The 24,896-nt window shown below is 41.2% G+C and overlaps 1 protein-coding gene across 2 annotated transcripts in view; it reads right to left on the reverse strand.

The window, feature by feature from the left end:
* LNX1 (ligand of numb-protein X 1) overlaps positions 1-24,896 on the reverse strand; it is a 71,194-nt gene that overhangs the window by 13,110 nt on the left and 33,188 nt on the right. The window contains exons 3-8 of one of the 2 annotated variants that reach the window (XM_083860945.1): positions 21,309-21,550; positions 19,537-19,692; positions 13,902-14,036; positions 10,499-10,701; positions 8,556-8,927; positions 3,480-3,617 (exon numbers count right to left, since the gene is read on the reverse strand). In XM_083860945.1, coding sequence (XP_083717071.1) covers positions 3,480-3,617; positions 8,556-8,927; positions 10,499-10,701; positions 13,902-14,036; positions 19,537-19,692; positions 21,309-21,550 — 1,246 coding nt within the window. The remainder of the gene's footprint in view (positions 1-3,479; positions 3,618-8,555; positions 8,928-10,498; positions 10,702-13,901; positions 14,037-19,536; positions 19,693-21,308; positions 21,551-24,896) is intronic. The other variant, XM_083860946.1, reaches the window with a different exon arrangement.

Consider the following 24,896-nt stretch of genomic DNA (forward strand, 5'->3'; position numbering starts at 1 on the left):
GAAGGGAAAGTAAAGCCTTTTTTAGTAAACACACGTAGAGCTTGCTTGGAGGTATAATCGATAGCAAGTAAACCAGTTAAAAGGCAGTGTTTATCAGTGACTGCATTTCAGTGCATTATCTTCTAAACAATTGTCCTTCTCTGTCATTTTGAAGTGACCTTGGAGGTCAAGAGAAGAAAAACATAACAGTTAATCTCCTCCTCTTTTTTTATTTTTTCCTCCCTTTCTGTATATTTACTGGAAAATAAATATTTACAGCAGATTATCACAACATCAAAGCCATGACACGTGTCTTGCAGGCAAAAAACATTGTTGTTTTTTGGAATACCTACTTCACCTGAAGGTTAACCTGCTCATATGGTCAGGAAACATTGCCTGCTCCAGCAACATTTTCTTTGCTTTTAGTATTAGACAATTCATTTGAAAGAAGTAAGAAAACAGCTCCAATTAAAAACGAGTGCTATTTAATTAATGGCAAAGCTCCCACTGACTTCAAAGGAATTGAATCAGGCCTGTTTATGTGTTACAGCCTGGCTTCACAACCTCAGCTGCACAAGAAAGTGTTTGTGACATCTCTTTTCTGAATCCAGACAGCAGTCAGAACAGTTTGGGCTGTGCTTCCCCTATCTCTGTACAGAGGAAAACAGATCCACGAGACCCCAGGCAGGACCAATCTCCTGGCACACCATACACCTGGCATCACTGCCACCAGAGAAGGACACGGTCACAGGAGATCATCCTCTTCTTTTCCAGAGCCTTGTGGGCAGCATGGCTGGTTGCCACTAGCCTGAAAGAGAGGCACCTCTTCGTGCTGTGCAGATGGAGGTTGGCTGTCCTGAGGCCAACAGCTTGGCCCAAAGCAGTTCCTGAGCCACTGCACGAGCCAGACGGCTGCTGGAAACTAGAGTTTATTCTTGATGCTGAATACAGCCACGGGTTGAGAGCAGATTTCAGCCCATGTGTACATACATGCTCTACAGTGAGAGCAGTTTCCCTCAAAGAGAGCATTCCTGACCATCTAACATCACCTTCTACAGTAAGCTCAGGGGACAAAAAACCCCACTTTTAAATTAACCAGAATTCAAGGCAGCTAGCAATCCTCTGTTAATCACACATAATAAAGCAATCCCACAGATGGCAGTAGGTAGCAGACTCATCAAACCACACACACAAAGGAGACTCCCCTGACAGTGAGGTCCAGCCAACAAGCATTACCTTAGTTTGTGCAGGAATATGTGCTGCATTAGGACACTGTACAGGCCCTAGGCTTGCAAGCATTACTTCTGTAGTAATGCCTATTTAAAATAAATAACATTTTTTAAATCTTTCAAAGCCGGTTTAAGGATCTTGAATTGCAAATTATGTTCAGTTAAACCTTCAGCAAAATATGAAATATTTAAACTGACACAGTCATGCCCTATAAAAGGGCAACTAACACTCCAGAAATGTTTGTATCAGACCAAAATCTACAGTGCCTGAAGCTCATTGTGTCTACCAGCTGTACTGATCTATTGCCAGAGCACTCTCTCTGATAGAAGCCCTCTACTATGTACACACAAAGCTAAAGAGAGGTAGGAACAGGGAGGTAGGAGTTCAGAATTTTCTTTTTTGGCTGTGATCTTCCCTGGAAAGTGCCCAAATGGTGGCATTGGACAGAAGCCCACAGCAGTACACCCACTCATGTGCTTATGCAGTATTCATCTCTTGTGGAAAACTGGAAATCCCCCTAAAACTGTGGCCTATCCAACAAGAGATGATTCATTAGTCTTTATAGCACTTACTCGTTAGTCTTTAAAAAACTGCCGCAAGGCCAACACTGTGCCTTCAATCTCACAGCTATGCAAAATATTTTTGGACTTACTTACTCTTAGTACAGGAAGAGAAAATGAGGATCATAGGGCAGAGAGAGACAAGTCCTGTTCCCAAATAATCCCGTGTGGTATCAATTAATTACTCAGACCAACATGGTAGAGTTAGCAGGTGCTTGGATCTTCCCTAGGAAGCATACAGTAGCAACACAAGCTAATTGCTGTCCTACACATATCTTCCTAAGGAAATCACTGCTTCATTAGAAAGTAATGCCTTGCAGACGCATGATTCATTGGACACTACTCGCTACTTGGTAGTAGCTCCTGAACACTGACTGATTTCTGCTTTAACTCCTGCTACTCTGATCCCACCTAACAAGAACTGTGATTGTGACTTTGTTGAAAAGGAAAACTAAAAATAGGTAAATATATACTGGTATTTTTAACACATAAAAACACTGAATAATGTTTAAAAAGACCTGCAAAAATGGGTATATTTTAACATTTATAAAATTCAGAGCTAGACTTGCCTCCTGCCTGACAGCTGTGCACCTGATATTTGGTCTAGAGGTCCCTTTAAGGACACAAATGGCTATCCATCAAGCAGGATGAACTTAAGCCCTGCCTGCACACCTCCCTGATACACCCCTGGCACTGGTGGCCAGGGTCAAGCTTGCACGGCTTTGCATAAGTGCTGACACTCAGGGTGATTAATGTAAATTAGCCAGACATATGACTTCAAATTTAGTGAAAAAAGCAAATTCAGTTCCTGCAAGGATGTGCCTTGCTCCATCTAAAGTGGAAAGAATAACACTGCGTAAGCTCAGAAAACGTATTTTCAAAACCCTAGCTGTTTTGGTTCCTACTTAAAACCTCGTATGTTTGAGCATCAGCATCTCTCTGCCTTATGCAAAGAGAATATTGTGAGTCTAGATGCACTAAACACAAGCTCAGACCAGGTACTCAGGGGCAGCTGGGGGGCAGTTTGGTAACCACAGCCCTGTCTGGGCGAGATGACTGCTCTGTGCTGTGTCCCTGGGTTTGGTCCAGCCGTGCTGCACACTGACCCCACACAATGCAAGTTCTTGATTCTGCCAGAGCAGAACAAATATGCTTTGGGTCTAAAGCTCCACAGAAAGTCCTCATGCTCTCAGCAGCCAGGGAGATCGGAGCTGCTGTCTGCTGCCAAACTACCAGCTGGGTCAGGGCATGGGCATTTTAATAAATGAGCAACAGCCTAATAATGATCATAAATTTCAAGTAGCTTATGGGAATCTTTCAGGCCAGCATGTGAAAGTTTTTTTGTCTGAAGACTATGCTATGCAGATGGAGAAACTTTAGAAAAAAAAAATCTTTTTGTTGGAATGCATCGTCCTTTGCTGGTTCACACTGCTGGTCAGATCTGTGGCCATGGCCAGGACACTTTGTGCACATCAGCACCTGTCCCACCACTGCCCATTGCCTTCTCTTTCCCTCCCCACGCCAGGCAGAGTCAGGGCAGAACCAGTGGATAAATAATGAGCAGCACAGCTTTTGTGTTGCCATTGCCAAGTAAGACACGCTATTTTCTGGTGACAGAAACCAGAGATAACACCCTTGGATAGGAAATACGAGCTGCCCTCCCATTCCCCTGTCCCATGGATGGCAGATAACCCACATAAACACCCTCACCTTGCCGGGGTTGTTTCTCTCGGCGGGACAAGGCTGGGAGCCGCCGGCAGTGTAAGTCCAGCCCGTCTCCTGCAGGAGGTCGGGGGTCTGCTGCCGGCTCTGCCGCGACACGACGAAGTGAACCTGCTTCTCGCTGGCCTGTGGGGGGAGGCGGAGTGTGAATCCCACGGCCCTGGTACAACGAACCCCTGCAGCCCAGCCCAGAGTGTCTGTGAAATGTGGGAACCACTTCAACGTTGGTTGGATTTCCCATTAATGAGGCTGCTATGACACAGAGCAGTAGCACCAGTTCAGGTCAATGAAATTCATAAAAGTCTACTGCCTACTTAATATTTAAGAGCTACTTAATATTGCTCTTGAAAATCTGGTGTTATTCTAAAAAATCCTTTCTACGTGCCCCAAATTTGGCTGGAAGCAGTGATCCACCACAGTGAGTGCTGATCAGCTCTCACCCATACTTGTGTGTATCACTGCAAAGCAGCAATCTGCCTGCCATGGTAGAGAGACAGACAGACAACCAGAACTGTTGCTGCCCAATAGATGGGAAAGCTTAAAAAGATGCAATTAACCCTGAAACCAGGTATATGCTTACACCTTGCCCAGTGAAAGTGGGGAATAAACAATGTAATTAAGTCCATCTGCATGCAATGAGCATGACAAATGTAAGGGCACTTAAAGAAAGGGAGAAAAGGGATTTTATTTCACGAAATAAATTCCTACTGCAGAGAGAAAGAGGGTGGGCATAAGCAAGCACACAGGGCAGCAGAGTTTAGGATGGGAAAGTATCTCAAACCCTCACTCCAGGGAGAGCAGCTTCAAAAGCAAATAACCCAAGCTCAAAGAACTTTTAGGTCTTTTTTGCAGTCAGAATACTTGTGTGCCTGAGAGATGCTGTAATGCTTCTACTGAGGTAACGTTTGCTCGTTATTTTTAAGGGGCTCTTTGTGTGTGCCTAATAGTTTAATTCTGTGTACAGGTGGGATGTTTTTCTGTCTTATTGAATCAGCACTGTTTCCCTAGAAGTAAATGGCTTCATTTGCCCCTCAGTGAGGCTCATATGAATCTGTTCAAGAAAACAGTGATACAAAAATAAAGCTGAGAGGGAGGGGGGTTTACCTGGACAAATCATATATGCCTGCCATAAACCAATGTACTGAACTGAAATGAAGAATGGTGTAGAAATAACCTCAGTACTATAGAAGCATACTCAGATGTAAAAATTAATTCTCTAATTTCCTTCTCTGTAGGCTAAAGACGTTGCTGTTGTGCCAGGAAGGAGGGGCTCTTGATGATCAGTCTGCAGAAGGACTCCTGCTTGCTCTCTGATTATACTGGAGGAACTGCTCAGTATCTAGCATGAAGCCCCCCACAAACACATCTGGAAGTCTGCTGCCTCTGGGGCTGCAGTTGCAATGCTTGTTGGTCCTGCAGCTCCTGGCTAGCTTGCTGGCATGGTGATGTGCTCTGCTCACTGGGGAGAAGCTCCAAGGAAAGCTGGCATTGAAAAAGCAGCTGAAAACCAAACCCAGATCCAATTGCGCTATTGAAATCAAATCTCCCACAGACAATTAACACAAGCCAGAGGAAGCTTCTGGGAATTTTGTTTTTATAGCTTGGTTTGTCCTTTCTGGAGCTGAATTCAATAGCTGCAACTGAGAGTTAAAAAAAGCTTTAGAAAAATGTCATTTTAGTTAAGAAAAAGCAGCCTACCTCTCCTAAATCTCCATCTTCAAGCTTGAAATATACATGTTGAAGCCGTGTATTTTCAGTGAAGTAAAAAATATGCTGATCTTTGTTACTTTCCCAGTATCTTGAGGGTTGTTATTTTTTTGACTAGAAATTCAGATCTTCACAGCTTCATAATATATCATTTGGTGTATACACACATATTTCAAAATTACTTTCTAGACATTTTTAACAGATCTGGTTTTATGGAATATTAATTCATGGACTCCAGACTCAGCTGGTACCCAAAAGAAGAATTCTGTATGTTGGGAGAAAGGAAGCCACCCCAGTCCCTAGTTTGTAGTATGACTCAGATGGAACTGAACACTACGAAATTAAACCTCCCAAGGGCAAGTGACCCTATGAAAATACTGTTTTCTCTAAAATGAAACAGTTTCAACTTAATGCAACTTCTTTTTGAATTTCATCTACTGCCACATGGTAAGCCTCAAAGTTGGTTATTTAGAGAACGGTTGTAAAACATGATTAATTCTCATAGAACAACTAGCAAAAGTTCAACAAGAATCTCTGTTGCAATGGCACATTTGTCTAAAGGCCAGTCAAGCTGAGTAGTTTCTCAGAAGTCTGAGTGGTTTAGAAAGTTATCCAAACAACAAGAACAGCTTTTGTATTTACATAAAACAAATTAATGTTTCTACTGATCAGATTATTTATTGCTGATTCATTCTGATCTCTCTCTCCCTCTTGCCAGTGGCTTTCTCCACAATTATTTCTCTGTATTTCATGCTGAAGTGAAAATTAAAGAAAGGAGGATAGCTTTGATATTGAGTGCAAGTAAAAGCTGAAACAATGTACTAGAATTAAAATCTGTTACAATCAAGGCAAATCAAGCAGGAAGGCAGAGACAGTGGCAACTTCTGAGCATCTAGTAGGTAACTGCATCTTACGAAGAGGCAACAGGGCTGCTCTTGACAGAAGCTGCCCCATCTCTTGCAGGGATGATGGAGCACAGATATGCTCCACATCACAACCTGCTTGTCAGAGGCAGTTGTTGGGAAGAAAAGCTGCTCATCTGTTCCTAGCAGCTGCTCTGAACTATGGTGGAGAAAGGAGGTGAGGAGGACGGTGAACATCTGGGGTCAGTAAAATCTGACTCAGTCCATGTAGCTTGGCTTGATGTGCTCACGTAAGCACGCATATCTGTTACCTTGCTCCTTTTCTTGTCAGTCTCATGGAAAACAGATGTGGAATGTCTCATTATTTAGATAAAAAGTGCCACTTCTGACGCAAGGCCATGGCTTAAGATGATGTGACAAACAGGAGGCAGCAAATTCCCAAGTGTTATGATGTGTGTGCATTCCTAATCAGCACTTACACGTTTTCTTCATTTCAGTTCTTGTGACAGAGCTTAGAGCTTATAAACAGCCAGATATCTAATCTACTGATTAGCAACTGCTTCACATATGCTAGTGTATAGCTTCTATAGGCCTCAAGAATCAGATTTGTCTCAATTATTCATTATTTAAAAGTAAAAAATAATCAGATTACATAGAAATCTGACAGTCTTCCAGCTGTGCTTGGTTTAACAAGCCACTGCACCTTTTATTGAATGTTCTGTTTTTAAAGAAACTGATGGTATATTTATAGCTTTCACCACTATAAATTAGAAGACCTCAGTGCATTGCATGCTGAGCTCTCAACAGGCAGGAAGGATGCTGTTGAGAAACCAGAGGACACAGTGAAATAGCCCTTCGTGTTAGAAGCAAATGCAAAACATTTGTGGCTTCAATATAAAGGTTTTTCTCTGGCATAACATGGAAACAGGAAAGGCAAATGATAATTGATGAAAAACATAACAAAAAAGACACAGGTTCCAGGAATTTTGCATTAGACAAATGTGATGCATAAAGCTCACATTAATGCAATGTAATCCTGGCTGTTTGGAAACCTGAGTTTCCCCTTTGATGGACTTGTTTAAATTCCCAGGGACTGATGTACATTTCAAGCATTATTATAAATAACATCCACTCTTTGGAGACTAATAAGAGTTTTAGTTACACTTCTAAACATTTGTATATGAATACTCTTATTAGTAATTTTTTCTGTTTCATCTCATGTGTTTTTTGCTTATGAAGCATTGATGCCTTGTTTCGTAGCCATAAAAAACTGTTCCAAGAATAATAGTTTTTTAGAAAAATTTTCATTCCGGACTTGTTACCCTCAGAGAATTTAAACCTTCCCCTTTCTGCCTTCAGTTCCCAGTTAGTGAACTGCATAAGGTAATCCAGAAAGATGCTGGACCAGAATTTCATCAACTGGTATTATCTAAGGGCATGACATTTTCTTCACCTATGCTATAAGCTTAGCAATAAAAGTTGGCCACAACTAACTGTGAATCTGTGCTAATGGAAGAATCCTTTCTACAAAATGCATGGATTTGACTGTTTGCTTCAGTCTGACTGATAATACCTGTCAGAAAGAAGAAGCAGCTGTCCTGATTTGACATTTTGTGATTGAAGCCCACAAAATTCTTCAATATTTGAACAGTCTACTGTCTCCAAATTAAATTCAAAATTGCACAAGTATAATAACAGCTATAAATATGAGATAAAAGCAACAAAAGATCCTTGGCTTTGCTTTTTATGTTGACATTTTCCAAAAATACAGTCTGTAGACAAAAAACCCAAATTGGTTCTGGAGGGAAAACTAGGCAGAAGCTGACCAATTTTGTAGCATGGGGTTTTTCATCTCACAGTTCTGTGTTAGCACCCTTTTCACATTCCATGTGAATCTAAACAGAGATTAATAAAAACTACTGCTACAGATCCATTTTTCCAAAATATCTGGATTTCCATATACTGGATTTAGGTAAGAAATATCTATAAGGTGTGGGTTACCTTCAGGTATAAACCACACCCATGGAAAATCATTAAGTCTGGTAGGGTGATTGTTTATCCTGAAACATGCCATCCACTACCTTAGGCTACTCTGGTTCGCTCCAGGGCTGAACCAGAGAGCACTGTGACTCCTTCTGAGCCAGAGGAGTCAAGATTCTGCTGGAACCCATGCTGCCAGAGTACAGGCTGGCATGCCTTCTGGCAGTTAGCATCACTCTGCTGATGATCAGAGTATGTAGTGGTTTGCACTGATCTATATGTTCCCAAACCTGATGGCAGCAGGCACCTCTGTGAAAGTCTATGCTGTTCACACTCGTCCCCATGGTAAAACCAAGGAGCATTCAGAGGAGTAAATTCCCATCCAGCTTTGACTCCTTCCCTCTTCCAAACACACAGACTCAATGTTTGGCCCCTGCTTTCCAATGGATGGTGAAAAAACACTGCTTGGTTTTTGCACAGTTCAAACCCCGTGATTAAAGTGGGGATGACAAACCTGTATCAGCTGGGCTGCGCTCTCTGGGCTGCCGTAGCGATGGTCGTGCCCATTGATGGCCAGCACGCGGTCATTCTCCTGCAGCTGTCCATCACGGGCAGCCATGCCACCTTCCAGCAAGTTGAAAATAAATACCCCTGGCTCGTCGGCCTTGCGGACCAGCTTTATTCCCAGCTGCTCGTCTGGACTGCTCTTGTTTAGCACAACGTGGAAGCTGTCATCCCTATTGCAGTGAGCATCAAGGGAAAGTCCGCTGTTCCGGCAGCGGTACCTCTGCTCTCGGAGCACCGTCAGTCGGAGCACGTGGCAGGGTTGCTTCAGGATTGACAGGGCATAGTTGTGAGGCACATTTTTGATGTCCATGCCATTTACCTGGAAGAGGGAAGTGTAAATCAGCAGCAGAAAGACAGTCTATTCTGAGTTGGCACTGCGGAAGGCAGATCTATATACACAGATGTCTTCATATGAAGTGACATGTGCTATTTCAAACTGTGTCACACAGGAGGCCAAGTTTATGGTGCAGAACAATCTTTCCCCCAAGGAAAGGATGAACTGCACAGTCAGTTTCTGTCCTTTTTCTTCCTCTTTCTCCCTGATAGTCTCCAGACATACATGTTAGTTTTCATCTTTCTTATTGCTCTTTCCCAAGCTTCAATATCCTTTCATATATCTTAGTTTTATTCCACAGGCTTCTGATTTCAAACTGCCTTGCTAGCCTTTCCTTTCACTCCCACTGTTTTCCTGCTGTTTCTTTTCTTCTTTATCTCCCAGCTGTTCTAGGTACAGTAAAAAAAATTCTTCACTAATGAATCTCTAATTAAGAAGAAGGAAAGAGCCTCAAGTAGAAGTTTAAATGCCCTGGATATTTACTAACAATTATGCTGATTTACCACACCAGAGAATCAGACTTTCTTTTTTTTCTCAGTGTTTTCCAGGTAAGATTTAATTCGGATGACAGTAAAACTGTAAAACTACCACTTTTTGAATTTGGCTGAGGAAAAGAAAGCAGAAAAAAGAGTTTCAAGTCAATCCCATCATGTTCATATATGTAAGAGCAACTAGGCATTGCATTTTATATTGCTAAATGAAAACCAGTTGAAAGATTGTATTTCATCACTGGCTAGAAAACCTGAATCAGGCAAGTTATTTCCATGTAGCTTTACATTACACAGGTTGAACCATTTAAGTATTAAGAAACATCTCCAAAATGTAAGAGAAATACTCCCCAGCATGGACAAAAGCATTTGGCTGGTGTTTGCTTTAGCAGATTGCTTACATGGGCACAACGGGCTGTTATGCTGCAGTCTGGTGGGGAGGACTGCACCCAGAGAGACATAGCTCAACTAGCTCTAGGTTGCTACCTTGGGTACCACAAACAGCATGAGCTGCACCAGGATGGGGATGAAATTCACAGGAACCCTTGGTAAATCCTGGGCAGTCAGCCACAGCTGAAAAGAGATAGACTGGGCCCATCCGTGCTACAGTCACAGCTTCATTGTGCAGTTTGGATGTGTCCTGTAGGATCAGCTTTGTCTTAATGGTGCCATTAACTCTCCTGCTCTGTGCTAGCATCAGGACAACAAGGCTCCCTGAAACACATAACTGGGTGGTAGATTCTTATCCATCTGCTGCCAGGAACCACCATCCAGAAGTATTTTTATTCACTGGTAGAGTGAAGTATGCCCACATAGTGATCCTGGGAAATCCCTTTGGCTAAGCCTGTCTGACATAAACAGAAGGCATGGCAGAACCTTGGCATGCCTCAAGCATCCTCAGCTACCACTGGGATCAGTAAAAGCTAGGAAATCATAGTTCCTTACAAGTGGTGCTCTGAACTTTAGAACATCTTTCTGCTTGCAACATTGCAAATCTCATCATGATCAACTTAAACCATCTTATTCTCCATCAGGATATTTTTATCTCGTACCTCCACAGTACTGTACCTTTAGTATCATGTCTCCAGGCAGCAATCTTCCATCTCTGGCAATTACCCCATCTCGATATATATGCTGTATAATAATGTGAACCAAAGGGGTCTCACTGCCTCCCACAATCCTAATGGCCAGATTTTCATGGGGATCAGTACGGCTGATCTTAATGCAGGTAATTTCCCCATCTGGAATCAGGTGATACAACCTGGGAAAACCTGGAAATGCATATTGTAAGGTATTTATTTGACAACACAGCTTTGCTTTGTTGAAACATGCACTGCACAACCTCAAATACCTGCGAGTTAGTCAAGCTAGGCTTTATGCACGGATGTGATTTATACCAACTGGGAAGGAAAGGATAGGTAAGCTTGCTGAATGGTCTTGAAGAGATCTTTTTACAATTAGTATATTCAAACTTCCTTTTTCCCCGACAAAGTACAGCCTTAAACTTAGATTATTTGATATAATCTAGACAGATGAAATGTACTTACAGTTATACAAGTCAATATTTTAAGGGAATAAAATACATTTCTGGTCACCAGAGACACCTCAGAACCAGGCCACAGTTTCTTGCTGGCTCTAGAACAGATGGGCATGGGTACCTCAACAAACATCCATCCCTGCTGTGCTGGTTTGTAAACCCTATCTCACTGGTAGCATCCCAGGCTGCCCTATTTTCTCCATGTTTGGTATCACAGTGGAGGACTGGGCTCTTCAGCTATCAGAAAGACAATATTTTTTTGACAAACCAAAGCACTCAGTAGTTTCCCCACCAGATTCCTCTCCTTTCATCACTGCTTGAACTCTGAGAAGTAGGAATGAGTGGCTCTTACTGTGATGTGTCTATTAAAACCACAGTATGCTCAAAATACCTGGAGGGAAAGGTCTCTGCTGGTCCTGGAAATCTGGCTGCGAGGAGGAGGAACTAATGGCAGGCAGGGGTCCTTTTTGTATTTATAATGCACTGGGTAAGTGTATTGTCTTCCAAACCCTGCTTTTCAACTGGCATATCTGATTTCACAGCATGTCACTAATACTTTCTTCCCTTCTGGGTCAGTTCAAAATTTTAATCCATATTCAGCAGTGAGCAAAGTTGAAGTAAAAGCAGCAGTAAATTTTCCAGCACAAGCATAGCAGCCTTCAATAACTTGGAATCCCCCAAAGCTGAGAAAAAGCATTTAAACTTTTTGCATGTGAGTCCAATTCAGTGGTTATATGACAAACCTGTAGAGTCAAAAAATTAACTGCTAATATTTTTAAAATAACCTATTTTAGAAATGAAAGTACAGTGAGTGTTAATGAATAGTGGTTAAGTGTAAAATGAAACTTAATAGACCAGAATCTGAGATAGAACAAATATTTTCTACTACAGAATTAGCAGGCAACATACCAGCAAGGCACCAAAACCTTTATAGAGAGAGAAAAGACAGGAAAAAAATATGGAGAAACACCACGTTGCATCCCTTACCACTTCTTTGATCATATCTCTTCAGGGTGGGAAGCTGTCCTCCTCCACGTCTGTAAAAAGCACCTACCAGTAGCACAGACTTCAACCTTGCGATTTTACACAGACTTGACAGGCAATAAAAGTCTGTCTAGATAACTGAACAGCCTTCACCAACCTAATACTCAGCTATTCATTTACCAACCTAATACTCAACCATTTATTCTTGTAATAGCAATTTCTGTGCTAATACACGTTTACTGCAGTTTTGCAGGCAACTTTAATGTCTCAGGAATGGAAGGTGCTTCATTTCCCCCATGCTCCTCTATTTTCTAAATGCTATTTGCTCAGCTTGTAATTTGCTCAATTCTCTCTAGTTTGAAGGGTGGATTCATCTGATCTAAATCCAGGCCTCAAATGCACAATTTGGTGATCTGCTTGCTCTATCTTCCTTTGTAGAAGGAAGGCACCCAACGAGAGTTATTCCCCTGCTAAAACACCCCTGGAGGTGCCAAATGTTCTCCACTGCTGTGTAAGAAAAGAGGTAATTAACTCTGGTATCTCAGTGAGGTGCTTAAAAAGTCAGACAACACAAATACTCTTCAAAAATCACTAATGGCCCGATCCCTGCATCAGAATAAGCATATGCATTTCACATTCTTAGTGTAGCTACAAGGGTATTTATGTGTAAAAATACAAATGAAAGTCAGGATAATTCCTTGCATGCAAACAAATTAATATACATGTATATATTGAGGACTACCAAAACAGTACTATAATAGACCTACTTCTATTATGATGACTCACTCTAGATTCTAACAAACTATGCTTTTTGACACTGATGTTTATTTTACCATTACCATTTACCATAGCTTATTCAAAAATTCTTCTAAAGAAATTATCCAGTTACATTTCTTGTCCATGGAGAATTGTGGACTGAACAAGCTATTGACACTTTCATGTTATTTCAATCTGTAATTATTCCAGAGCAAAATCAGGGCAATATAGTAGTGAACAAGTCTCTACACTTGTACAAGACTTACCTACATCCTTACATATGTAGAAACATTAATATGTTTCTTTGCATTTTGAACAATGCCTTACCTGGTTTGTTAAGTCTTGCATTGGTACTTGGTTGCCTTTCAGTATGACTTTAGGTAGATTCTTTTAGAGGAATTTTTAATGTCTAATCTCCTTCTGAAATATGCAGTCTACAACAACCCAATTCCAAGACATTTTTGTTGCCAGTCTGCAGGTCTCTAATGCCACCCTTTCATAGGTAGCAAGCTGTACTGCCTCACATCCTGTCTTCATTTGATTTGCTCTTTATCAAATATATATAATAAACAGAAATATTTTCTCCTCAGATAAGCTAAGCAACCAAAATAATTCTTCTATGATCCATTAATTTCTAGTCTCTTAATTGAAGACTTGCCTCTTCTTTTCATCTCAGACATCTACACGGACATTTGTATCATCAACAACCTAGACTGTTGTAAGTAAAAGGCCAATGCCTATTTTGATAAACTAACAGTAAGTGTGGCAATCTAAATATATAAAGAACACAAATATACATTTTAAAATAAGGAAATTCATAATTACTTTTTTACCAAAAAGTCTGCATGCATGGTGTGCAGTTTGATGAAAACTTACCATGCATATTTCATGATGATGCTATGTCTAGAAAGCAATGTCTTCAAATTGAATTTCTAATGTATAGACCATACCTAGTAAAGGTGGACCCTGCTTCAGCACCTGGATGCATACAATGACTGGGTCCTCAGGAGCCCAATTGAAGGAACTCCATCTGAGGTGAGGGCTTGTACCTTTCAGACATATATAGGTTCTATTGTGAGGCTGGAGTATCATTTTTTCACAGACTCCATTTTCCAGCCCTGACATTCTTATTAAAATTCTCCATTTTCTTTGGTCAGGTTTTCCAGAGCAGGAAAACCCAGGAGTATTGCATACCTTTCTTTACCATTTTATATTTCCAGTCCTTAAATATTGAAGAGCTGCTGAATCTAGAAAGAAGGAAACTTTCCATCTTGTTTTTGGTGATTCTTCCAGGTACTCCCACAGGGGGTTGTATGGAGCATTCTGAATCTGTCAATATAATAAAATGTCACCTTGTAGCAGTTTTGGTTCAGTTGGGCAGAAACACCAATGAAGTGTAGTGGTTTTGGTTCTCTGATTTGATTTCTTGGCCACTACATTAATTGGTGCATTGGTGCACCTGCATTCAGAAAGGCTGTGTAGGCTTTTTTCTCAAGCAACATCCTCTTACTATTAGTGTGCAGTTTTATCAATATTTTCACACGTCACAGGATGGTAACAACATAGGAGAGACCAGCTTTGCACAGTGCACTCCATTTATCTGGCACTATGTGAGACACTGAACATTCGTTAATATAGTGGCCATGACAGAGCATTACAAAATTTTAAATACGATTACTACTTTCCCCCCAAGTTTATAATATTTAATGGTAGCATTCCTTCAGTGCTCAGGTTTCTGCTGACTTCTGTGCCTATCATGCTCCTTCCAACAGTGCTGCCATAAGGGTAGCTTCTGCCTTCATTCCCGGGATTCAGTGTGACAATGTGCAATGTTTGCTGTGACTCTTGAGTCCAGATTAATCAAAGGTCACTGTAAACAAAACTTGTATCAGTGGTTGCAAATCTTCATTGACATCAGGCAGCCTGACTAATGTGCTGGCTCACCCCCACAAATAGGACCATCTGCAGGAACACACACGCATGCTTCCCAGCATCTGGACACCAGAATTTAAATTAAGCTTGTGTAACCTAGTCTTGGAAAATTCATGTGTCTGCGAGTGTCACGTGCCCTTGTGCTGGTGGGGAACTTCATTCTGCAAATTTTTCTTCCAAATAGATTTTCATTTATCATGCCATTCTCCCAGAGGTTTGCCATAATTTTGATTTAATGCCTTCCATTAATTCTCCAGTGATATTTCTCCAACGAGAAGCAGGTAGAAGGTGTTGCTAGTTCTAATATCTCTTCTAGCTTCTAGACATTCCTGTCACCAAAGGGGTCCCAAAAGAACTAAAATGAAACTGTTGCTGAGTTGACTGTGTCTCTAAAGAGTTGTGACTCTTACTTACAGCAAGCAGATTTATCAGTCTGCAACAGAGGAAATGCTACAGAGACAATCTCTTCGGGAAATTGCCTGGCTCATCTTTCCAGAGCAGAGCACTTTGAACCAGCCCTATAACAGCTGTTTTGGGAAATCAGAATGGCACTTGACTCAAATCTGAGAAAAATAGGAACAGTGTGGGATTTCTGTGGGTGCAGCCTTCCTGAGACAGAAGTGGGGCTGCAGTGTCTTCTCCTGGGGCTGGATAAACCACCTTTTTTTTCCTGCTCATACAAATGCTATGAATGCCTTAATGCCATGAAATTGTTGATGCCATCTGTGTTTCCCTTGCATTCTTTTTCTTCATGTACTTTTCTAAACACTGAAGTATTTATGATATCTATCTGTCTGTCTGTCTATCTATCTCTCAAATATACAACAGGGTTCACACTGAACAGTACAAGAGGGAAGCCTGTTCTGTGGTTCTGCCAGTGCCTGCAGGGGCTGCCTTGGTCTTGACTGCTGCAAAGCAATAACAGATGGTAGAACTGCATCCACTGTGAGACTGAGTTTGACTTTGAAAAACATTTGCCATCCCCAAGCAATCCTATATTAAATTTCTTTTACAATGGCTTGACTGTAAAATGGAATCAATGAATGCTTTTGAAAGTCAAAACCACAGCTCTTTTACTCTAAAACTGTATGGAGGTTTTTTCAATTGTACCTGAAAATTATTTCCTTCTAAAACATTAGTTGGTTTACAACTCGTATTTGTAGATCAGTTTGAGTAAGAGTATATATATCTATAGTGTTTCTTGGAACTGAATTTAAGGTGTAAAGCCAAATTAAGAGCACAGTGATACAAATACGCATAGCAAAGCCGGAGCAGTCTTTGCTTGGAGGTATTTTATCATTTAAGTAGATTGTCAAGGTCATTTGTACTAGTAGATCTAGTCAAAAGATATTATATCTTAAATGCATCAGTGCCCTAAGCATGTCCCTGTCACCTTCCCTCACATCTCAGAAAGAAACTCTTTCTTTTAAACTTTCTAAACTTCTACTTCAGACCTGGAAAGCTATCAGTAGCTGTAAATGCTGTTAGTGAAATTGCTCTCAGATAAATATCACAAGCTTGGGTGCTGCCTACAGACACATATTTCTTTGCATGGGATTTTACAAATAACAAAGTACTGAAAATGAGAAAACCTTAACAGCTAGTTCCCCAAAATATTTTCTCATTAGTGTTTTTACTTTTCATTCACCTCTAACATTTTCTTTGGTCTGGATGTTTAACAATTCTCTACCAAAAATGTCACAAAAATAGAGAAACAAAGCCTGAATCATTTAAGTCCAAAATAAGCACATATAACATTGTTTAAAAAAATCAAACCACGATATAAACATAAATCATGAAGTGATCTCCACAGTTCAGGATGGCTTACCAGCTCCAGGTATAAGATAGCATTGGACTGTAACTATTTCTCTGCTGTAATTATAACAGAAACACATTTGGTATTATACATCATATTTTACAATGTCCCTGGATGTCAAAGAATTTTCCAAAACTAGATTCAGCTTCAAGTTAAGAAGAATTTGAATGTTTTTTTCCCCCTCCTTAGAAACTATTATTTTGTCTTGTACCCTCAGAGTCATATTGCAACTGAGCACTGGCTCAACAAAGAGCAGCTTCAGATTAAAGGCACCTACACACTCTGCATGAAGGGTTGCTGATGGCTAGTACATGGCTACTTGTTATAGTGTTCATTCTCAGAGCTCCTTTGACAAAAATACAGGCAAAACAGATTAAACAGAGACATATGAATTCAGATGGAGGTATGCTGAAAATTGGAGTCAGATGAACTACAGACTGAGCTTTGCCAGATTATCTTATTGCTCTTTTATCAAGAAGAGGTTATCAGCAAGAAGGGGCTTGTATCACTCTGTGCTCACTGTGAGGTTGGTATAGTCTCAGCTTTATTCTGCTCGTGCACTGAATAAACCTGATGAGGAAAGTGGTCACCAGAGAGTTGGTGAGGCGCTGTCTGATCTCCTGAGGCAACGAGTCATGGCTGAGTTGTGTCCTCAGATGGTCCCAGACACAAACCTGTGAGACTTTGGGCAAAGCAGCAGCAGCTTTCCCATTGGGTGTGAGGACCTCTGAAGTCAGGAACCACCTCATTCACCCCCACAGGAACACCTCCATTCCCAGGAGAGTGGCATGGCAATGGTGAGACAGACATGCAGGGCTCCCTTTTCTTCAATAGGCAAGACTTTAGGTGAGCACAGGGCAGTGCATACATCAGCTATCCCTAAAGACTGACCAACTGCTCTGATCAGAATTCTAGCTGCAGACAGCTCAGAGCAGTTGGGTTAAAAAAGAAAAAAAAATAAAAGAAGAAAACATACAGAACTGGAGAAGAAAACCAGTCCCCAGACGGCAGGATGATGATAGCTGCTACAAAAAGAACATTCATTTCTACCTCCAGAAGAAGGAACAGAGAAAGCATTTGAGTTGCCATACACAAAGCACCTGTTGCAAAGGACAGAATAGAAATCTTTGTTCAAGTTGTATTTGTATCACTTCAAGTTACTTGCTTGGATTTTTTTAAAGATCAAATTCCAGAACTGCGTAATCAAAATGCATTCTTTGCAAATGTAATTAATAAAGTAATTTAGGTACCCAGCTTCTGTGATCTCATACTTAAGAGTAACTGCTTATTAAGTAATTATATGCCTACCTGGTTTTTCCAGTGCAGCAGAATACATTTGGAAGTTTACAGGCATGCTTGCTGCAGAAGAATGAAACCACAAGCAGAGCCAAGGGGAGAATGACAGTCCTGACACTGTCAGTGGGGCCCTGGAGTGATTGCCATTATACATCCTTTACAGAGACAACAATGCTTTTCATTTGCTGGTAATGTAAACACCAGTGCCATTGTCACACTTTTCTGCTAACTTCTGCTAACTTCTCCACTGGGCTACTGGAGAGGTGCTGTTGACATCCAGATCATCCGCACACTCTGGAAATGAAGCTAAGCTTTCAGTAAAACTATTACTAATGTCAGCTACATGTCTAGGTAGAAAATGGTCTGTATCTCATCCTGAAGAGATGTCATTTGAAAAATATGAACTTGATGCATGAAGAATTTCACTCATTCTAAAAAAAGGCAAGCTTTTGCTTATAGTGGATTGAAGAGTTGCTATGGAATGAGAAATTTATCTGCCTGTTCAAACAGAGATATAAACAATTTACTTGCAAAATTTTACTTGGGGGAAAAATAAAAAAATACTATTTTTAAGTTAAAAATATTAAAAATTATTTAAAATATAGTAAAAATATTTGTTATGCTTCCAGTTCAAGGAGTATATTCAAATTCCTTTTATGGAAAAGATTCATGATTTTAAATTACCAGGTTTTATTTCAGCTCTATCAGCAAATATGTGAAGTGGGAGAGTAAGTACCAAGAACACAGTAACTCAGTGAAACTCTTTTGAAGGAATAAACAAATAAAGCAGAAGAATATTGAACATGGTTCTCTGATTCACCACTATTCACAATGGCATCACAATGACGCCTGAAAGTAGCATTTGGCAGCCTTTTGTGCTTATTTTGTGCGTGTTTCAGTAAGAACTTGAATACAAAGCCAAAAGAAGTTGGATGTTTTGTATTCTTAAAACCCGCATACTGAACATTTGATCTGGGAAGAGATATGACGTGCTGAGGCATCAAGCAAAAGAATAATAACTTGAGTGAAGACCCTGATTGAGACATTGATTCCCACTCTATCATCACTTCCTCTTGATGCATGAATGCCATTATTGGTTTCATAATTATGGTCCAAACTGATTAGTAACATTTGCGTATTGCTTTGAGAATGCCGAATGTTAAGTGTTACTACCTGTCAGACCCCTCATCCCTGACATACATCACACAAACTTGCCTCTCCCTTCTGTTTAAGAGCAGACCATTCTTACCTCATCACCTGCCTGGCTGAGGTAATAAAGGAGCCCACAGAAATGTTGGAATAATTACAGTACTTTGCACTTTCATACCATCCTCCCACTGGGAATTTCCAGTGCTCCATAAACATTAACCAAAACTCATTAAGTTCCTCTAAAGTATGATTATTCTGATCCAATTGCTTTAGAGGGACAGGCGCGTGCCAATGAAGAGACTTGAACAAAATTACAGAGCAAATCAATGACAGCTCCAGTAATATATCCCAGATCCCACATCCCGTGGGCTAGATACTAGGCTGGCTATAGCATGCAGGCTGTTACCAGAACAGCCCTACATGAGGTCCCACACACCCCAGCAATATTCCTGCCTGCCAGTCAGTAATATTTTTTGGAAGAAGAAAACAAGGAAAGATTGCATTTTCTGATTTGTTTGTTTTAATCACGCACAGCCCACCACATGAAAGGCATGTCAGTCATGGGTATCCAGTTCCCAAGTGGATAGGGCCCCCTACCCCATTTTACATGATAGTACAAGATGAACAAAACATTACCTTCCTCTCCAGCAGCAGAGTTTCCAACAGTCTCCCTTTCCCGGTCAGTCTGGTTGGAAACGGCACTTCCACTTTTTGTCCTTCGAAGAACACTGAATGCCTTGTTTATTTTTTTAAAAGATCTGCTTCTTATAGTGGAACGTTCAAAGTGTCGAGCTGCAACAAGAGAAAGAAACCAAATCAATACAGTTCAGCGGTTCTGGTCTAGAACCACAGCATTTCTACAGCCCCTGGCATATGATGGAATACAACATCAGCATCAGGGCTGCCTGTACTTAACCTTTGCCCCCAGGTCCTGCTGATACTTCAAGGCTGCACCCACCTGAATCTGGGTACAATCACCCTACCTCAGTCCCACACCCTGGAATTGCCACCTTCCTGTCTGTTTTGCCAACCACCTGGAGAAATCTCCTGTGAGTGTGGTAGCCTTAGAAAGAATAGCCCTCCATCAAGACAGAATCAACAGCAATCCTGTGAAAAATACAATTAAAACGAAGGAGCACTGCCCTTCCCAAGCTATACACATTTGACCAAAAAAAGCTGGAAGTCATTAAAAACTCTTGTTGAAAAAATCCCCACCACTACTACTACTACTGCCTCAAAACCCTGCAATGCTTCTAAGGCCACCAATGATTGCCAACTATTTCATGTCAAAAAATTCATTAGGTGGGAGGGATCAAAAAATCACATATTCTGACTCAGGTATGATAATACAAAAGAAAAGTCATAATATCAAAACATGTCACTCTTTTCCATCCTGTTAAAAATATCTTCATGGCTGTTGTTGTTCTGTCTGTTCCAGCTCTGCATGCTAGCCAAATATTGTAATCTAATAATACAACATTCCCTCAGACCAGGCTGTGGCCTTTACACTCAATAAAAATGACAGAATTTATTGAGATTCCGGTGCTCTCTTCTTGCACCCTTCCTTTCCTCACCTCTCCAAACCCTAGCAGAACAAAAGGATGATGCTTCACATTTCCTAGTCTTTCTTTGTCCCTTCATCCATTTTCCCAACACACAACTGGCGGCACACAAGCTGGGATTTCCATTTTAGCTTCAGAATCCTCAAATACATGCTTTGAACTCACCACTAACACTGCTGACTCTTGCTTTGGCCAGGCCAGGTTTTTCAAACATGGCACTCATCAGAGGCAAGTGCAGTGTCACAAGGTGAAAGATCAAGGCAAAGTTTCCTGATGCAGCTTGTCTTTGACTGTTATTTCAGCAGGACCAGCTCCTCCAAACTGCACCTTCCCAAGAAGCTGGCAGATGTCCCCCAGGCTCCTAAGGCAATTCTTAAAGGTTTGGGGTTTTTTTCCCTGAAAATATGTGGCAAATGAGAAACAGAGTTCCCAACAGGATTTTGGGTAGATGCCCATCTCTGTGGGGGTCTCTCGGGCCACATTACCCAGCTGTACCATCTCCTCAGCCAATCTCATATAACATTTAATCTTCCAGCTGAGTTGACTTACCTAAATAATCTTTCTAAAGATTTGCAGTTTACAGGTGTACTGTTAGTCCATCTTCAGCTTGATGCTGCCCTTGGTCAAGCCATTTTTTTCCACCTCCAATCTATTGGGTTACTGAGTGTGCAATTTGATAAACCATGTAAAATGAAAAAACGAAAGCTTTGGCTTCCCCCATCCCTTTTTTTTTTTTTTTTTTTTTTTTTTTTCCTTTTTCCTTTTAATCCTTCAGTGACATATATTTAACAGAAAAAAATGAATGTTGCAAGTGGCCTGACTGAGGCCACTATTTTTGGCTCTTACTTCTGTTGCGGTTGCTGCGGTGCAGGTCTCCGGGGCTGCTGCCCAGCTGGCTGTCCTCTGAGGTGGGGCTGAAGGCCGGGTTCACCAGCCCTGGTTCATCTGTCATTAAGGCGATGGCTGCAGCAGCTGAGAGATCAGGGCCCAGGGCAGCTACTGCTAAGCTGGAGCCATGGTCCGGGGAGCAGTCCTGGGAACGTCTCTTCCGTTCCTTGGTAAGGCCATAGTGGGATGCCCCTTTACATCTAAGAAGAAGGGAGGGAAAGAGAGACATGATAGCAAGTTGCTTTAAATGCTGCATACTTACGGAAATTATCTGGTTTCAAGGAATCACTTGGAGTACAACCTGCAATGATCATGGTGACCAGTGTAATATGGATGATTAACAAGAGGGAAAAATGCCAGTATGTGCTTCAAAGGAGGTGAGTTACCACCTTACATGGGAAGAGTACTGCTGGTCAAGGAAAAATAGAGAGCCTCAGCCTTATGTGTATAAAAGTTACTGTGGATGCAAGAGGACAAGAATAGCATATTGCTAATTAAGCCAGAGGCTACAGTCTGTAATTTCCTCCTTGCCTCTGATTGACAAAAGAAAGCAAGGTAAGGCCTGACAGCTTCTCTGGGTCTGCTAGTGGAATAAAAGGTACCTTACCCAGTCCTGCCTCCTGAAAAGCCCTCCTGGCCACCAAGACAGTCACATGTGGAGCACAGCACTGTAGAGACCAGAACAAACAATAAAGAGAAGGCTGCAGGTGGGAGCTGAACACCTGGGGGCTGCAGGAACCCAGGCCCCACATGGTGCCTGTACAGACCATTTACTACTTCAACTGCATCTGATGGATTGTTTTCAAATTCAGCCACAGAGATGAATTTGCCAACTCTGCTATTCCAGCTCAGTTGAGACACTAAAATAGGCAGGTCATTGTCTCGAGAGAGGAAGAGGTGCAAGTGGGGATAAGGGGCCCCACTGGCCCTGCAGCCACACCAATCAAGGAGGGAGTGCAGAGCTCCCACCAAAGGGCTGAGACCAGGTCCTCATGCCAAGGTCCTTGGTCCAGTCTGGGACTTCACCAGCTTGGGGACCACAAGGCAGGGTGGACCACTTGTGGGGGAAAATCCTCTGTTTCTAGTTGAGAAACACATGTTCCCATAAGAGCTGAAGATACAGCATTATAAGGGGAAAATAACAAGCTTGCTTTGAAGCAAACTTAGTTATGATTCCAACTATCTGCTCTAGATTCATCCTAGACAGCAGAGGCAGGACCATGCATGGCATTTTCTTTTGTAAGACTCATGAAAGAAAGTCACTTGAATGAAATTAAAGGTCACTGTAGTCTTCATGAGTCAGTATTCAATTAAAGCTATAAAATAACTGAAAAGACAGAATGACCAAGGACAAAACACCTGTGACTTCACCAGCACCATTTCTGCCCAGTGCCCGCTCACTAGAACCACATTCAGTGCATTAAAGAAAAAAAAAAAAAATCTGCCTTTTAATCATAATCTAATGAGCTTGGCCTACTTTCAGTTACTATTATCCCTTCCTTCATTGTGCAGGCTAACTGATGACTTTCATGAAAGTGCCCTGTAGGACACACTCACAGAAATAGCTGCAGAAACCCTTAGGGATAGAAAGCTCTTCGTAATATATGGCATGCACAAAAGGCAATGCATAATACATACAGTACACAACGCTAGTGGGTTAAGTGTCATGAAAAGAAGACTTGGAAAAGAAATGATAATGGAAGCAGTTCCTGAGACAGAAAGATGCTATGAGGAGATGTATAGAGTTCTCCGTATCAGCTTCAGAGCAGCAGTTTCATTTCTGTTGTGGTACTGACTTTTCATGATGCAATTGAATTAGAACCTTTTTTTGGCACTAGATTATGGTTTACCATCACTTCATGCTGCTTCTGACAACTTTTATCTTAAAGAGGGGAAAAATACCCAAACCAAACTCTGTCATATTGATGCAACTGTGTAAAAGTTATGTATTTGCTTTAAGTCTTGGATAGGAATGGCTGTACCAGAAGTTATTTCTGAAACTTTTCACAAGCAAAATGAGGCATCTCATAAGAAAATACTCTTATGGAAGAGAAAGTTGGTCAAATTCTTCAAAAGAACAATGAAAAGCTATTCGAGACAAGGCAAGACTGCAACAGTAATCATGTAAAGAAAGAAAGAGCTCTCCTGCCTCCATTTCAGCAGGTGTTTTTCTATTTCTTTCCGGATTTTCTCACTCCCCTAAAACCCTAAACCATGGCAGGATGCTCTCCTTTAGATTTCACAGGAAGCAAAAGCACAAAGGCCTTTCCCTCTTGCTACTCACCTAAACTTCTTCAACACAGTGTTTTAGAAATCCGTCCTTGACCTTTAGAAATGCTCTTGCAGTAAATTCACATTTGCTAATCCAGCCTATGAATGCTTGACAAAATAGTTTAAAAATAGTCTAAAAACCCAACACAAAGAAGTTACTTTGGGAAGAGCTGTTTCTTGCTCTCAGAAGACATTTTCTGCTTCACAACAACCTTGCAAAAATTCAGAATATGACAAGAGATATTCCTACTCCTCTTCATTTTATTTAATTTGCCTGTGTTTTTCCCATGTCAGTAAAGTTTCAGGGGCTGATACTAGAACATCAGCCTTGTGAATGAATTCTCAAATGCAGATGGCTTTTTTATTTGGCAGGTTCTATGAAGATCAATATGAAGATCAGAAGTGTCTCTGCACAAAGATTCCTAGCTATTTGGATTCAATCACTGCCTGTTGCCCATCTGCAGCTCGCTACTACAGCCTTCCCTTTCTGTGGAAATCCTCACTTGCTGCTGATGGCTGCACTGCAGACACACAGTCAACAGTTTCATTCCAACAGCAACGAACAGAAGACAGCTACTTTGAATGTAGAGAGGACTGACACAGTTTAAGATGTGGCTTATTGGAGAAGACAAGTTGTCATGATACAAAGCACAAAGCATATCTTTCTAGCTCTGCCAAAAATAGTTAAAGAACCAGAGCTCTTCAAGTATGATCACTGAAGCTATTTCTTAAATAATTGTGGCAGGCATAAATGAACACAAATCAAGCCCTCTTTCTTCAGATTAACACAGTGTCCTTGAAGAAGAAAAAAAAAGTCCCAGGACCCCAAACTTGTAATAAAATTTGCAACAGCATCTCCTCACTTTCATTGTTTTGCTTGTGCTGACACTGCTGTGATAACAGAAAACAGAACAGACGACTGTCTAAGTGGAATCATATTTATAGTGTCTAAGCTACATTTTTCCATATGGTTGGATTTGGCTCCTAGAAAAGAGAGAAACATAAAACAGCTACATGCCAGTAGTAATTAGCTCTCTCATTTGTGAGTATTAATCACAATGCTTGATTTGCAGCTGGAAGAGTGGGATACCTGATTAACGTAGCCAGTCAGAAAGTGAACTCAACACTGCCTGCAGGCCAAGGTGAACTACAGATTTATGTTCCTTCTCAGCCGTGCTGGACAGCGAGTACATCCGTGCAGCCGTATGATACTGAAACAATTTGAAGGCCAAACACCAGAGAGATAAGCAGACATGAATAATGTGTGTTGTACAG

The sequence above is a fragment of the Zosterops lateralis genome (assembly GCF_965231275.1).
Source record: "Zosterops lateralis genome assembly, chromosome: 5".
Taxonomy (NCBI): Eukaryota; Metazoa; Chordata; class Aves; order Passeriformes; family Zosteropidae; genus Zosterops; species Zosterops lateralis.